At 37.7% G+C, this 17,996-nt stretch overlaps 1 protein-coding gene across 1 annotated transcript in view; it reads left to right on the forward strand.

The window, feature by feature from the left end:
• The window catches only part of ap4b1 (adaptor related protein complex 4 subunit beta 1), a 34,371-nt gene extending 16,700 nt beyond the window's left edge, over positions 1-17,671 (forward strand). Inside the window, exons 3-11 of the mRNA XM_052105931.1 lie at positions 1,718-1,942; positions 2,315-2,445; positions 2,850-2,997; positions 4,674-5,170; positions 6,914-6,997; positions 7,256-7,359; positions 10,836-11,043; positions 11,266-11,538; positions 16,517-17,671. Coding sequence (XP_051961891.1) covers positions 1,718-1,942; positions 2,315-2,445; positions 2,850-2,997; positions 4,674-5,170; positions 6,914-6,997; positions 7,256-7,359; positions 10,836-11,043; positions 11,266-11,538; positions 16,517-16,938 — 2,092 coding nt within the window. The 3' untranslated portion in view covers positions 16,939-17,671. The remainder of the gene's footprint in view (positions 1-1,717; positions 1,943-2,314; positions 2,446-2,849; positions 2,998-4,673; positions 5,171-6,913; positions 6,998-7,255; positions 7,360-10,835; positions 11,044-11,265; positions 11,539-16,516) is intronic.
• Positions 17,672-17,996: the final 325 nt, after the last annotated feature.

Raw genomic sequence — 17,996 nt, forward strand, 5'->3', positions numbered from 1 at the left:
CTGAGCTTTTTTTTTTTATACTCTTTATTTGGCATTTTCTTATTACACCACAACATACAAAGACAAAGAACAAGGGGCACTATATATTATATAATACATTTACATTTATGCATTTGGCAGACGCTTTTATCCAAAGCGACTTAATGGTGGTGGCCGTGGGGTTAGGACCTGTGACCTTCTGATTAACAGCCCTGTGCTTTAGCCACTACGCCACCACCACTATAATAACAAAATAAAGTATTAAAACCATTTTGTCCAGCGCTTATTATATATGTGTCCTTTGATACGTAAAAGGTATGTCATCTTCTCCATTGAGTGTATCTCCTCCACTATTGCTTTCCATTGTTCAGTCCGAGGTGGGTCAATCTTTAGCCAAGACCGAGTGATAGCCTTTTTACATGCAATCATTAGAATTTTAAAAAGATAGGTGTCATCTTTTTGGACCACCTCACCAGGTAGTAGACCTAACAAGAAAAACTTAGGGTCTTTAGGGATGTCATAGCCCATTATCCTCCCAGTAATTAAAAAGATACTGTCCCAGAATTGTTCTAACTTTGAGCACGTCCAAAATATATGAGAATGATTGGCGTTCTGATGTCCGCACTGTCGCCAGCATTGCTGTTGTTCACCCCTTTGATTACTAATAATATGAGGTGTAATGAAAAATCTGACCAGACTCTTCCACCCAAATTCCCTCCATCTTTTAGAGCTAGTAGACGTCTGTTGTGTCACACACATCGAAAGCCAATCACCCTCTGACACTTCCATACACAGCTCCTTTTCCCATTTTGACTTAATATACAAGGTATTATTTCCATTTTGTTTCTGCAGTGCTTTATACAATTTAGAGACAGTTTTACTTGGTAGGAGCTTATAAGCATTAATAAAAACTTTAACAATGTCATTGCCTTCAGGAGAGATACCTTTTCTTATTTCACTGTTATAGAGATGTCTCACTTGAAAATATTTGAATAAATCTCTGTTCTCTAGTTTCTTGTCTCTTGAGTTGTTCGAATGTCTTAAAGGTGTTGCCGTCTACAAACTGACACAGGGCCACGAGGCCTTGATCTTTCCAACTCAAAAATGAAGAGTCAATTTCACCTAGTCGAAAGCTCGGGTTGCAGGAGGGCCAGATCAAAAGTTTAATATCGTTAGCCAATTTGTACTTTTTTTACAACCTCCTTCCAAACTAATAGCGTATCTTCAACTATACGATTCCCATCTTTGTTTGTGATAACTTTACCTCCTAGACGGGTTTGAGGTTGGCTGTGTCCCTGGGTTAGTTCAATCAGTCTCCATCGATCCTCAATTTCTGGGGAACACCAGTGGACCATATTTAAAAACAAAAACGTAAATTTCTCAATGGTCTGAATACAAATGCGCATTATTTTCATTGTGCGAGGGGGGATGGGATAAGAGAAGTAAAAATTCTAGAAGTTTTCTTGAAGATGGTTTAAAATGGCAAAGGTTGAAAGCAGATAATATAATAAAATATTTATCCTAGAAACTACTACATTAGCAGAAGAAATAAAGTCATACACATCTGGGATGGTATGAGGGTGAGTAAATGATGAGATAATTTTCATTTTTGGGTGAACTATCCCTTTAAAAAAAAATTTGCGACGCAAATGTAGATTGTTTGTTTATAATTATGGTTAATTAAAAGTTGAATCATTACGAGACTTTGTTCAGGTGTTTTGTTTGTTTGTTTTTGTAGGTATATGACACAGGGTCTGGATGTCTCTGCTTTATTTATGGACATGGTGAAAGCCAGTGCCACTGTTGATATTGTTCAGAAGAAGCTGGTGTATCTATACATGTGCACTTATGCCAGCGACAAGCCTGACCTGGCACTGCTGGCCATTAACACTCTCCGTAAAGACTGCGCTGATCCAAACCCCATGGTTCGAGGGTTGGCCCTGAGAAACATGTGCAACTTCAGGTTTGTACAATATGTCAGGTGTCAAATATATGCGGAAAACCCTTACCATTGCCTTCAGTGAGAATAACAAAATAATTTTCTAACCAGGAAGATCCAACAACAATGCTGGTATTTGCTAACAGAACATGTAATGTGATCTAAAGGTGAAATCAGTATTATGAACTGATAGTTCCAGCTCTAATGTCTGATTGGAAGAGCCATGTTCCTTTGTAAAATGGCCTATATTCAAACACCTGTGACCGCACATCATTTGACCTGTATATTAATGGGGCATATCAGCGCCCATTAACTGTGGTATATACTGTTTAAGTACATTTTAAGAGGTCTGGATGGCCTAATTAATCCAATTCTTTGTATTTGCTTGTTTTTCAGGATGCCTGGGATAACAGAGTACATAGAGCAGCCTATTGTTGCCGGTCTACGTGATAAGGCCAGTTATGTAAGAAGAGTGGCTGTTCTTGGTTGTGCCAAAATGCACAGTCTACAGCCCAACACAGAGATAGGTAGAGTCATTAAAACTAAACTGATCAATTCAAACAAACTTTCATCATTGCATGGGAAGTTGCTAATGATAATGCAGTAACCAATGAAGTTTTTCGAACAACATGTTCTCTAGGTGGCCTGCATTTTTGGCCAGCGTAGCAACTCAATTGATTTCATCTCAAGCGTGACAACACCAGAAAGCTTTTATTTGCTTGTAAAGTCATGTACAACAGTTTACTTTGTACACAGGATTTTCCTGTCTTTCTGTAATGTACCATTTGTACACAGTCTCAGTGACTTTATATAACCTTACTGTACTATTGTAGAGCATTTGTATTTTCAGTGTACTTGTACTTCTCTAGGAATGAAAACTGTCTGTCAAAAGGATTCTTTTCAATTAATGTATTTGAGGTGTGCTTTGTAGATGCCAATCTAGTGAATGAGCTGTATGCTCTTCTGAGGGACCCGGATCCTGTGGTTGTGGTGAATTGCCTGCGTGCCCTGGAGGAAATTCTCAAAGATGAGGGCGGTGTGGTTATTAACAAACCCATCACTCATCACCTTCTCAATAGGTGTGTCAGTGTTTTGCATTTTAGGCTCTGAATTGTGGTTGCTCGAAAGCCAACTTTCTTTCTTCTGTGGAACACAAAATTAGATCTTTTGAAATGATCCTCATGCAATTAAATTGTATTTTCACACTTTTTGCATAATTTTACAAAACTGCAGCTTGATTGGAAATGACAGCCAATAGAAATATACTGTTCAAAGGTTTTATTTACCTTGATTTCTCTTTGTTTTCTTCACACATAACAACTCAAGCATGCTATTCACTGACACTTTTGTTGACTTGGTTAACTTAAAAAACAAACCAAAATACATTTAGGGACACAAATGTTTTGTTGTGGTGGAAATGATGCCTTGACTGTGGGACATAATTTCTGAAAAATGTATATACATTAAATCATATTGAAATGTTTTATGTTTATTTCACTGTTTGTTTAGGTTATCATAGTTTTAAAACGTGAGTTTCATATTGAAAGTCTGAGTCCAAGACAAAGCTAAAACAATCAAATCTTTTCATAAAAGGCCAAAAATAAATGATGGCCTGGTATGGCAATATTCCGGGTTCAATACAAGTTAAGCTGAACAGTATTTGTGGCATAATGTTGATTACCACGTAAATTAATTTCGACTCGTCCCTCCTTTTCTTTAAAAAAAGAAAAAATCTGGTTTGCACTTATAACCAAAGTGAATGGGGGCCAATTTGTGAACCTTAAAATACTCACTATTTCAAAAGTATAGCCACAAGATGTAAACATTATGCATGTTTGGGGTGATAAAATTGCTTTATAACCTTTTCTGTGTAAAGGTATTGCCAATTTTACAACTTCGTTGCCATGATGATGTAATTTAAACCCTAAAATGACTGTAAAAATATGATTTAAACAACTTTACATCTCAAATAATACATTTGTTATAATAGAAGAATTAGTGTAACTGCTTTTAAGCTAAAAATTTCTGCCTTTAAAGCCTCCAAAAATTGGCCCCATTGACTTCCATTGTAAGTGCCTCACTGGATCCTCAATTTTAGCTTGTTTTAAAGTAAAGGAGGGATAAGTCATAATACATATTTGTGGTAATCAACGTTATGCCACAAATGCTGTCGATTGAGCTCAACTTGTATTGAACCCAGAATATTCCTTTATTGACTATCACACAACAAAAAGAAAGAAAACTGAATTCCGTTTTAATCAAATGAGTCACTAGGACATGACATTGCCAGAAATTGAGGAAACACCCATATACTGTATAGGCCAATGGCTAACCTGCTCTATATCTGCATTGAAAAACATGTTTCAGGTGAACACTACCTTCAACAGTAACTCATTATTGAAGATAATATGGATTGAAGATAGTTTTGTGATGTGTTTAATATCCCAAATTAATATGCAGATATAAAAATAAGTATTGAATTTGTAGGTTGATTCTGTCAAAAAGCATAAACACTGTGTCTCTGTGCAATATCAAAATTGCTCTGTTTGTTTGAGCATCCCAACTAGCCTGACACAGCAACATTGTCTCAACCAATGGCATGAGTTTGGTTAGGACTATTTGTTTGACGCCATTTGGTAATGCTAGTGGCACATAAATTGCACATTTAAATCATTAACTGTGCTAGGTAGATATTTGACTAAGCTACACTAAGCTACATGTTTTTTTGTGTTTGTTTGTTTAATTTAATTATCAGAATGAAGGACTTGGACAGCTGGGCTCAGAGTGAAGTCCTGACCTTCTTACTACGCTACCGTCCTCGTAGCGATGATGAGTTGTTCGATATCCTTAGCATACTGGACGGTTTTCTCCAAAGCACTCAGGCTCATGTTGCAGTTGCTACGCTCCGCCTCTTCCTTCATTTAGCCGCCGCCCACCCTGCAGTGCAGGCAGACGCCCTCCTGCACACCAGCGCTCCTCTGCTGGCCACATGTGGTGCTGCATCACGCGAACTTCGGTTTGCCGGGCTATGTCATGTACAGCAGGTCATGCGAAGTCAGCCCGGTCTTTTTGGCACACACTACAAACGTTTCTTTTGTGGTTACTCTGAACCGAGTTACATTAAATTCTGCAAGATGGCAATCCAGGTGGAGCTGGTGAATGATGAAAACGTGGCTTGGGTTTTGGAAGAACTGAGGAGTTACTGCACCGATGTGTCTCCTGAGCTTGCCCAGGCAGCCATTGCCGCTATAGGTAACACATCTCACAGTTTTAGCAGTGATTAAACTTTGCAGCTTAATATATGTTCAAAGTTTGAAGTCCTCATGAGTTTAGCTTTTAGTTCAGGTCTGTGAGCTTTGAAGCAAATGCTAGTGTACACCTAAATGTTGACAAAAATTACTTTTAAAATTTATACACATTTAAAATGTAAAAAGAATTTTCTTAAAGGATTAAGGACAAAAATACAAATGACTGATCTTGAAAAATCAGGAAAACAAAAAAATCTGATTTTTGTCCAATCAAAAGCTCACTATAAGGGGAATGTCCCTTCTAACTTAACTTGCAACCATTTAGCTGTGATGGAACTGAAGCCTATTGGCCACTTAAAAGGAAATGAATGAGCCCTTCGATGTGTTCCACCCAAACTTAGGGTTTCAATTGGAAATACGTCAACACAGGGCAGAAAACTGCTACTCCATTTCTTGGAGTCTTTAGGAGATCTTTAAACTCATTTTGGTTGATAATGTTACATTGACCGTTATAGGCACTTGAATAGGGTACAAAATAAAAATGTCTTTTTTTTTTTTTCCCTAAAAAGGGTTAAAGGTGTGTAATGATTTTCCTCTAAATATTAGTTCTGATTAAATATTATTTTGCTGCTTTTCTTTTTATTTTATATGAGGCTTGCATTTTTTGCAATCCTATTACCAAAATTTTAGACATGTTTTGTAAGACTAAATTGTGTGATTGAATTATTTTCTTCAGTCATACACATTCAATTAACAAAATTAAATAGCTGAATTTTTACAATGAAAAAATAAATAATATAAAAATTATGCAACAGTGTTGCATATTAAGCCTAAATAATCATTCAATAGGAGCAAACTAGTTTGGTACCAAATATTGTGTTATTGGTCTATTTAAATTCACCATAAATGAAAGAAAAATATTAGGTTTTTTTATGTTAGATAATATTTAATCTAAAGAACATGGCATTTGTGCCTTTGTTGTAGGGCTAAACAATTAATCAAAACAAAAGCGAAATTGCAATATGATGCAGTGCAGTTATCAAACTGTAAGTGCTGTGATTTAATTGAATGAATAGTCTGCACGTACTGCTCGCTTCACTTACTGTATGTAAGTGAACTGTATGCTGTATGCAGCACTGTTCTCTGTTACACATACTCAAAACACACGTTAGGCTACTGAACTGAGAGCTTTATATTTACTAAACTCTGGATTCGCTAATTGCACATTTGCGTAATTCCAAATATGCTTGGCCGCCAAAATTTACATTCCAAATCTAAAGTAACATTGTAACATTGATATTGAGGACAGAAGAATGTCAACTCAACCACAACAGATATGTCTTCCTTCAGTGTTCCACCAAAATAAAAGCTTCTGCCAAAATGATGGTTGGTCAATACAGGATTTAACCGGACCGCATAGCAATGCTGCACGCAAGTAAAAGGTGTAGTATGTAACTTATTCTGTTTAAATACCTTCTCCTATCCCATCTTAATAGGCAGAGACAACTAAAAGAAAGCCATTCATAGGTTAATTTTCTGAAAAACTGTAAAAGCTGTCAAAAGCAATGGGACAAATAATGGTATGCTGTTAGTTGGAAAAGTCTACAGACCTTAAATGGAATTGATGCCATATTTAATTATACACAAAAAAAACAAGGCTGTGAGGGATAGGACTTTTTTTTTTTATTGTTCAATTTCAATTACAATTTTTACTGTACAATTTCAGTTAAATTATGCTCTTTTCAAGGCCGTATAGCACGGACATACAGTGAGAAGTGTCTGGATATCTTGACTGGACTGCTCGCTTTGAAACAAGATCACATAACATCAGGTAATATAGAACGCAAAGCCATATTTGTGCGTACTTGAGGGTTGTTAAGAATCACAATAAATATCTTCTAGTTAATGAATGAACGAAACAGTGCTTGCTTAATGAAACTTTTTTTTATAAAGGCACTACTATTATGTACATAGGTGAGTTTGTGTCTAACATTGTTTGCTCGCTAGCATAGATAAAAGCTTTGTTTGCTAATAGCCGTTTTCAGATTACAGAATTTGCCAGTTCCCCTCTGCCTTCCTCTCTGTTTAGCTGTCATACAGACGTTCAGGGATTTGGTGTGGTTCTGCCCTCAGAGTACAGTCTCTGTGTGTCAAACTGTGGAGGCCTGTGTTGACTCTCCTCAAGATAGTGAGGTGAGATGATTCACCTGCTGTTGATTTTGAACTACAGTAAAAACAATAATTTACTGCATATTTACAAAAACAGTGAAACGTTTTGACTCATCTACTCTTCTTTATTATTACTATTTTCCACACTTTGCAATGACACTAAAGTAATCAGAAATCTGGAATTATGACGCTATCAGCAATTCAAAAACTTCCTCATATTTTAGATTCTTCAGAGTAGAAACTGTTTGCCTAGATTAAAGCACTGCTCATTCTAAAATTATTTACTGAGTCTGTTGTGAAAGAACTTGACTGGCCAGTTGGACTGGGAACTGAGAACTGCTTCTTTCTTTTTTTTTTTTACGTATTCTTTATTGCTGATTTAGATAGGGGTACTGTTCTATTTGAAGAGCTGTCTAAGACTGGATCTAATACGAAGTTAAAGTCACATCCCATTATCAGTTGATGGGTATCCAGGTTAGGCAAAATGTTCCCCATCTACATAAATAGTAGCATATACACTCACCTAAAGGATTATTAGGAACACCTGTTCAATTTCTCATTAATGCAATTATCTAATCAACCAATCACATGGCAGTTGCTTCAATGCATTTAGGGGTGTGGTCCTGGTCAAGACAATCTCCTGAACTCCAAACTGAATGTCAGAATGGGAAAGAAAGGTGATTTAAGCAATTTTGAGCGTGGCATGGTTGTTGGTGCCAGACGGGCCGGTCTGAGTATTTCACAATCTGCTCAGTTACTGGGATTTTCATGCACAACCATTTCTAGGGTTTACAAAGAATGGTGTGAAAAGGAAAAACATCCAGTTTGCGCCAGTCCTGTGGGCTGAAAATGCCTTGTTGATGCTAGAGGTCAGAGGAGAATGGGCCGACTGATTCAAGCTGATAGAAGAGCAACTTTGCCTGAAATAACCACTCGTTACAACCGAGGTATGCAGCAAAGCATTTGTGAAGCCACAACACGCACAACCTTGAGGCGGATGGGCTACAACAGCAGAAGACCCCACCGGGTACCACTCATCTCCACTACAAATAGGAAAAAGAGGCTACAATTTGCAAGAGCTCACCAAAATTGGACAGTTGAAGACTGGAAAAATGTTGCCTGGTCTGATGAGTCTCAATTTCTGTTGAGACATTCAGATGGTAGAGTCAGAAATTGGCGTAAACAGAATGAGAACATGGATCCATCATGCCTTGTTACCACTGTGCAGGCTGGTGGTGGTGGTGTAATGGTGTGGGGGATGTTTTCTTGGCACACTTTAGGCCCCTTAGTGCCAATTGGGCATCGTTTAAATGCCACGGCCTACCTGAGCATTGTTTCTGACCATGTCCATCCCTTTATGGCCACCATGTACCCATCCTCTGATGGCTACTTCCAGCAGGATAATGCACCATGTCACAAAGCTCGAATCATTTCAAATTGGTTTCTTGAACATGACAATGAGTTCACTGTACTAAAATGGCCCCCACAGTCACCAGATCTCAACCCAATAGAGCATCTTTGGGATGTGGTGGAACGGGATCTTCGTGCCCTGGATGTGTATCCCACAAATCTCCATCAACTGCAAGATGCTATCCTATCAATATGGGCCAATATTTCTAAAGAATGCTTTCAGCACCTTGTTGAATCAATGCCACGTAGAATTAAGGCAGTTCTGAAGGCGAAAGGGGGTCAAACACAGTATTAGTATGGTGTGCCTAATAATCCTTTAGGTGAGTGTATATTAACTAACAATATTGGTGTGTTATAAAGTTTTCCTGCTACTATAACTTAACGTCCACTGGAGTCAGAAATAACTTGTGTTCCCTTCAATCGGCCCTGGTCTTGGTTCCTTATATGCGTTTCTTGTAAAAACGCGATATCTGCCCTTAGTCTCCCAAGATGAGCTAGTACATTACCCCTTTTTATAGCCCCATTAAGCCCTTTGCATTTCCATGAGACAAACTGAACCTAATTTTTCTTAACAGCATTTACTTTCCTTCTAGCCATAGTCAAAGACTCAAGAAATACTGTGAAGAACGGCTCTTGAAGAGGGAGGGGGAAAGGGAAAAAAGAAAAAAAAAGGAAAAAGTGCCAATTTGTTTTCCTTAACAACTTCAAACAACTCGAACAATTTCAACAATAGCTCCATTTACCTTTCTCTGAATGAGAGGTACACAAAAAAAAAAAAAAAAACAGTGTGTCCAGTGTAATCTGATTCGTGGATGAATGACTCTTGAGGCGGTTATTTTGAATCTACATCGTGAAAAAAACAGTGTGTCCAGTATAATCTGATTCGAGGATGAATGACTCTTGAGGCGGTTATTTTGAATCTACATCATGAAACAAACAGTGTGTCCAGTATAATCTGATTCGTGGATGAATGACTCTTGAGGCGGTTATTTTAAATCTACATCATGAAACAAACAGTGTGTCCAGTATAATCTGATTCGTGGATGAATGACTCTTGAGGCGGTTATTTTGAATCTACATCGTGAAACAAACAGTGTGTCCAGTATAATCTGATTCGAGGATGAATGACTCTTGAGGCGGTTATTTTGAATCTACATCATGAAACAAACAGTGTGTCCAGTATAATCTGATTCGTGGATGAATGACTCTTGAGGCGGTTATTTTGAATCTACATCGTGAAAAAAACAGTGTGTCCAGTATAATCTGATTCGTGGATGAATGACTCTTGAGGCGGTTATTTTAAATCTACATCGTGAAACAAACAGTGTGTCCAGTATAATCTGATTCGTGGATGAATGACTCTTGAGGCGGTTATTTTAAATCTACATCATGAAACAAACAGTGTGTCCAGTATAATCTGATTCGTGGATGAATGACTCTTGAGGTGGTTATTTTAAATCTACATCATGAAACAAACAGTGTGTCCAGTATAATCTGATTCGTGGATGACTGACTCTTGAGGTGGTTATTTTAAATCTACATCATGAAACAAACAGTGTGTCCAGTATAATCTGATTCGTGGATGAATGACTCTTGAGGTGGTTATTTTGAATCTACATCGTGAAACAAACAGTGTGTCCAGTGTAGTCTGATTCCTGAACGAATGATTCTTTTGAGCTAGTTCTTTTGAATCTACGTACACTGCGATCAGTATGGTGTGGTCCCCTAATGAATGACTGCAATGTTTACAGTGCAAAACATACAACGCATCCAGTGAAGGCTGATGGCTGAACAAATTACTCTTATGAGCCGGTTATTTTGAATCTACTGTGCGCAATATTCAGCGCTTCCCATTGTAGTGCTGTTCCAGAACAAATTACTCTTTTGAGCGGTTCTGTGAATCTACATTGCGACCAGTGTGGTGCGTCCCCAAATGAATTACTATTATGAACCGGTTATTTTGAATCTACAGGGTGAAATGCAAACAAAAATGTGTGAGGTGGAGATGTTCACTTCTGGCCATTTAGTGTATGCGTCTCTGAAGAACCTGATTTTCAGAGATCATCATATCCTGTCTCTGTTTCTCGTAGGGAAAACAAGCTCTTTTATGGCTTCTGGGAGAGCATGGTGAACTCATCAGTAGTGCCCCCTATGTACTGGAGGGATACATAGACGGGGTAAAGACTGAAATGTCCTCATCAGTGAAGATGGAGCTGTTGACCGCTTCAGTAAAGATGTTCCTCTGCCGTCCTGCTGAGACTCAAGACATGCTGGGCCGTCTCTTGCATTACTGTATAGGTGTGTACAACATGACTGAAGCAAAAAAAGATCTGATATCGTAATCATATTCTTTTTCTTGATCTAAAAAGGGTAACAACCATAAGGCTGTATTTATTAACACAAGTTAACTACATTTGTTAAAATGTACTTACAATGAAAAATTATATTTCATATTTCAAGAGCTTGTTGCTATAATTCTCTTCTGATTTTTATTTTTTTTTTTGTGGGGGGCACATCCAGAGGAAGAGAGTGACATGTGTGTGCGTGACCAGGCTCTGCTGTACTACAGACTTTTGCAGCATGGGGTTGAAGAGACAAGAAAAGTTGTGACGGGACCCAAATCTGATCCGTCTATGAGTGTTCTTACTGGTCAACAACAGGAGCCCATCAGTGAGTGGGCCTCTGCCTTCAACACTCTTGGCCCGCTGACTGGACGTGATTTAAGTCTACAAACTGTCATTATATCAGCCTCTGACCAGCCATTTAGCAATACAGAAGAGGAGCTGTTGCCAGGTAAAGCAGAGAAGAAAAGATTTGGGGAGCATTTCTATTTATCTGTCTGTCTGTCTATATATTTATCTAATTTATGTAAAAAAAATAATCTATTTTATTATTTATTCATTTATTTATTTAATTTTAGGCCGTACATAAGGTAAAAGTTATGATGCGTTTATTAAGAAGTTTACAAAAAAAACCTGTTGCTGCAAACTTCCAGAACATACTGTAAAATAAAATTCCTTGAGAAAAAGGCCTGTTGACACCAAATCGGTGAAGATTTTGCGAGACAAAACTCTGATGGATGGTCTATTCACACCGACTCCATATAACTATTTTACCCCTGTACTGAAGGCTTTGCTGTCATTGTTCTACAAACATACCTGTCTCTTTCCCGCACCTTCAGCTGCTAGAGATTCCTATATTGAAGGCTGTTAAAGCATTTATTTACCTAATTTGGCATAACTGTTTCATTATGTTCTTTCCATGATTTTGATGCATTCTGAGGAGTATATAATTTGTGTTTTTATGCTATTGAAGTGAGTAAAGAGCACTGTTGGATATTTATTTGCACATGTATTTTGCTACGAGAATAGATTTCCAAACCATATTCTGTTACTATAATGCCTGGATAATAACACATGGTACTGTGATATAAATACACATGGAATAATGTACATTAAGAATAACAGTAGACTATAGTATAAAATATGATGTATACTGTAATATTATGAAATAATGGGCTATAAAATAAAACACTGGCTCGTAACCTTTTCTTTATTTAAATGATTGCAATACTTTTTGATATTATCCTTGCTACAAAAATAGCAGTGTGGTTCTGCAATTCATTTGTCTACAGTAAGATATTGCATGTAACGCGTCTTTTTATGATATTTTACTACAAGCTTATTGCAAACAAATTGACGAAACTCGCTGATATTTTTAATGCCATGAGAATATAACAGGCAGAGTGATATAGGCTACATATTCAATAATGTTCATTGTATATTAACCCTCTGAGGTCTGAGGGTGTTTTGGGCCCTATAGAAGTTTTGACATGCCTTGACATTTGTGCTTTTTTCAGTTGCTTAAAAACACATTAATGGCTAATGTCTGATAACACTGTATTCAGCACAAACTGGGCTACAATAATATGTGAGCAACATGTGTGTACATGTTTTTATTTTTGAGAAAATAACGTTTATGCATGGTTTTGAAAAAACTAAAATTGTCATTGAAAAAGTCATTGAAATAAGGCCATATAACACATACTAAACATTTGTCCACAAGCCTTTTGAGAACTGGATCTTGTAGTCTTTAGTTTTTGCTACAAAATGATGTGAAGACCATCCTGATCCCTCATACAAAACAATATAGCAATTGAACTTATGTAAGACACTTTTAGTGTTAGAAATGTCATTTCGAAAAAGCATTTAAATGTAACTAAAACTTGCTTATTAGGACATATTTCAAATGTCAATACTCTGAATCATGGCTGGCAAATCTGGAAACAGTACCACTAGTAAAATATGAACAAGTTTATATAAAATAACATGTCAACTAATGAAAAATAAATGATTTACTCATTCGAAATTGTATCCTCGGCTGGATCGTCTCTCTTCAAAATACAAACTTTCTTCAAAGTCCCGTTCTTCTACTGAGGAAAATCGTAACTCTTCGTCACTATCCAGGAGTTTTCTCACATGTGTATCGTGCTGTCTTTCAAACGCGCAGAAAAGTGAACGAACTTTGTTTTTATGGCACAGTCGGGGGCGTTTACCATTTGCATTGATCGCCTCAGCACATTAGCGTATGAATAGAGCCAGGAGAAATTGTACGTCACTTTGTTTTATACAGATTACGGTACATTGCAGGAGAATATTTGTTTTAAATTTGAATTATTTTATTTAAAAGTAGACATGTTAAGCTTTCTTTAGACATATGTTTCATGTTTGTGTGATAAGTATTCACGGAGTTTCAGTTCATTTTTGTGACGTGTAATATGCTCACGAACACAGAGACTGCTGAAAGCACACCCTTTTTATTTTCTTTATTTTACAAAAGCACAAGGTTTTGTTGTTATTGTGAGTGTACACAAATAAAAGTACACCCTTTATAGTCTCTAATGATGTCTTACACTTATCTGTATGCCCCAAAATGATGGAGAATTTTATGTTTTTTCCGCTGTAATGACGAAAAATTCTGCAGGACGAGCCGTTCATGAACCGCAACTATTTTAAGCATATCATTTTTGGGGGTGTGTATCAGCTGCATGCCAGTGCTGGTGTTTGCCAGTTGATCAGTGCCACCAACATGCTGGTTTGAACATGGATTGTCAGTGGAAGATTTGTCGGACCTGATGTGAAAAGCTGCATCAGAATCCATTGTTCTCATTAAAAAGCTTGTCGGAATGAACAATCACACTTTGAAAAAATTTACTTGGTGTCAACAGGCCTTAACTGCTCACTTTTTTAGTGGGAGTGTCCAAGGTGCATCTTTCTGAGAAGACAGCTGAATTCGTGGAAAACACTCCAATCTTTTGCATATTATTTTCATGATTTTTAAAAGCTGTTAAATTGGAAATAAAAGCAAGATTTTAGAAAAAAACATTGAAATGTATTATGTGTAAAGGAATTAATGGAAAGGAGGAGGAGAGAACCAGCTTTACAATATTAATTCTATTTAATTAAGAACTTAAACCAAAAGACAAAAACATATGTCAGACAGCTGCCCGTAAACACACTATCTCTCTCTCGCACCACCATCCTCAGCCGGCCTTTATCCCTCTCTGAGGCTCGCCCTCTGCCCTGTCACAGTGGGCCTTAATGTGTTGAAAAATAGCAAATAATAAATTTTGAGATGCACCTTTTATATGTTTGCCCTTTTTAGGATTATAAAACATTTGCACTCCCACAGATCTTACATTGAACCAATAGTGACAACAATAGGGTAACGTGCATACCTCTCTAAATTCTGCATCTACATAAACGCTATCACGTGTTTATCATTTCACATGAAAAACAGGTGGTGAAAGTTGGCTTTTTATCAAATGTGCACTTTCTGTATTCAGAGATTTCATGCACATACACACATACTGGTCTGACAAGCTTCCGAGTTTTTTGTACCGCTTTACTTTTTTTTCCCCCACGATAAAAGCAAAACCTTTTCCATTGGTATAAATGACTCTAACATGAACCGAATATTAATAGAGGTGAATTAAATTAGAATCCAAATATTACAAGTATTGCCACACTTCGCTTTGCCTAAAAGCACACACACTAAATGAAGCCATCACAGCTCCTTTGAAGCAACATTTTGTTGACACACATTCACAGTGCCCCCCAGTAGACTCAATTGTAACTGTGAGATTTGGTGAGAGATTCAGAGGGAAAGTACAGCGTAATTCAAAGTAGCACACGGCAGGCAAATGTGCAAAGGAAAATCATTTTGTGATATACGAGTAGTGTTTTAACAGTCGACTAACTGGTGCGTTACGAGTGCCTTTTTGATTAGTAAATTACTCATGCAAGTCCCTAGCTCTTGCTGCAACTTTCTTTCCACGGTAACAGTGACTTATCTGATTGGTGGATCTTTCTTAAGGATTTTGGGTAGTGGAGTAATAAAATGTCACATCAGTCTACACTCCATACCCCATAATGACAAAGCAAAACAGGATTTTTGAAAACTTGAAAAAATGTAAATATCACATTGACATAGTATTCAGCCCCTTTTCTATGACACTTGAAATTTAGTTCAGGTGCATCCCATTTCTTTGGATCATCTTAGAGATGTTTCTACACTTTGATTTGAGTCCACCTGTGGCAAATTCAATCGATTGAACATGATTTGAAAAGGCACACACCTGTCTATATAAGGTCTCACAGCTGAAAATGCATGAGGTCAAAGGAACTGCCGGCAGACCTCAGAGACAGGATTGTGTCGAGGCACATATCTGGGGAATGCTTCAAAAAACTTCAGCTGCATTAAAGGCTCCCAAGAGCACAGTGGCCTCCATAATTCTTAAATAGGAGAAGTTTGGAACAACCAGGACTCTTCCTAGAGCTGGCCGCCCGGCCAAACTTAGCAATAGGGGGAAAAGGGCATTGGGAAGAGAGGTGACCAAGAACCCGATGGCCACTCTGGTTGAGTTCCAGAGATCATGTGTGGAGATGGGAGAAACTTGCAGAAGGAAAACCATCACTGCAACACTCCACCAGAGTGCTCAGGACCTCAGACTGGGCCGAAGGTTCACCTTCCAACAGGACAATGACCCCTAAGCTGCACAGCCAAGACACCGTAAGAGTGGCTTAGGGACAACTCTCTGAATGTCCTTGAGTGGCCCAGCCAGAGCCCAGACTTGAACTCAATTAAACATCTCTGGAGAGACCTGAAAATGCCTGTCCACCGACGGTCCCCATCAAACCTAACAGATCTGGAGAGTATCTGCTGAGAAGAATGGCTGAAAATTCCCAAATCCAGGTGTGCAAAGCTTGTCACATCATACCCAAAAAGACTTGAGGCTGTAATCGCTGCCAAAGGTGCTTCAACTAAGTACTAAGTTACTGAATACTATTGTCAATGTGATATTTCAGTTTTTTCTTTTAAATAAATGTGCAAAGTTTATTTAAATCTGGTCTGGGTGGAGGAACTGCTGTGCATGCTACACCGACACATTTCACGGGTGGCACCGTTTCTGTGTCAACACTGCTGCATTTAGACACGCTCGTCCCTCAGACTTGGATATGGGAAAATGTGGTGGCAGGTGGTGCGAGCTGGGTCCCATGTGAGTTGTGGACCCCTGGGCTTCAGCCTGTGTAAGCCTTTGTGTTAATGCACCCCTGTTCTCTACAGAGAATCTTACTTCTAGTGCCCTTTTGTTGCACTTTATGGTCTTTTGCACATCCTTGCTCACAGTTTTTGCTTGTAGTTTTGATTAATCACATAAATTGTTCACATCCATTCCCCTTACTATTATTTGTATTTCTCTGATTAACAGGAAGTAAAGACAGAAACAAATCTAGCCCAAATGGCTCTCAAGAGGAACTGAGTCTGTCTCTAGGTCCTTCTCTATCCCATGAGACTTTTGAGAGAATGTGGCTGGAACTGGAGGTCCTTGACAGACAGACTCTGGGTTTCCCTCTGCCCAGAACTACTCCAGATACTTTACAAGCTGCCTTACAGATGATGAAGATCCAGACACTAGCCTTCACCCCAGGAGACATCCAGCCTTGGAAGACTTACCTTTACACAAGGGGCGATGGTACCCTAATTCTCGCAGAACTGTTGCAGGGGGACGCGGACAGTGAAGGAAGCTTGGTGGTATCTGTCAAACAGCAGCCTGCAAACCAACATGCCATTAGAGGATTTGTGTCAATACTCAAGAGCGTACTGCAGACTCTTAATCCTGACAGTTTATGATGCAACTCTCAAAATTAGGACCTTAAAATTCTGTTTTTCTCTAAAGCCTTACCATTTGGAGAAAAATGGCCTATTGTGCTGTGATTAAACTGAAACATGTCTAATAGTGCAAATGACTCCCCAATAAAATAGTATTGTAAAACAATTAAATCTGGTCCACTCATTTAAATTGCCTGATATTGCTTATAACAACACTGGGATGCATCACTGTTTGTATCACTCCTCTTGTCTGTGTTTCAAGTGCTCAGTGCTGGGCAACACAAAAATCGTGATAATTCTTTGACTACAGAAATTAAAATTAAAAGGCTTCCTTTAGTAGCACATTACAGCATCAGCTTCTTCTAATATAAGTTCAGCCACTGTAATTGTGGCAAGTTGTTTTCTTTAGAAAGTATGAGTGAACTCATAATATTTCTTAACCGGCTTTCAATACGTCACAAGGCTGTCATGCAGAACTGCACAATTGTGTTCCGGTAATCTGGTGAGCTATGCACAGATAAGTTAACCTTTGAAAATGTGTTGTGTTCTCATCTAGCACTTGAAAAGCCAATGAACTAGTTTTTCCACTCGAGCTCTGTTTGAAATATATAATTTTATATTTCATCCTGCTGCTGAAAAAGTGTCACAGTCACAGTATGTACAGTACATGTATTATATGCATGTATGTATTTGTTGTTATTATTAATGTATTAATACTTTTTTTTTATTAATAAGCTACTCATTCTTTAAAACAGGAGTGTTGTGTCCCTCATTAGCAAATAAAAAGTAAATAATATTGTTTAACAACAATGTGTTATTACAAGCTGTGTTATTATTTTCCAAATAAATAAAATAATTAAAACAAAAACAAAAGTTCAGTAAAAACATATTTGTACATACAAGTTAGCTTGAGATATGGCACAAAGCAATTTATTAACACTTAAAGACGTTTTATCAACAATTTTTATTTTTTTCTTATAGGGTGTTTCATACAACTCAACCATTTTAATTTTCATAACGAAAAAAGGCACCTGTTTCATAGATTGACCGTGATTTATTCGTAATAATTATAATGATAG

Source organism: Xyrauchen texanus, chromosome 35 (assembly GCF_025860055.1).
Source record: "Xyrauchen texanus isolate HMW12.3.18 chromosome 35, RBS_HiC_50CHRs, whole genome shotgun sequence".
NCBI classification, from domain to species: Eukaryota; Metazoa; Chordata; class Actinopteri; order Cypriniformes; family Catostomidae; genus Xyrauchen; species Xyrauchen texanus.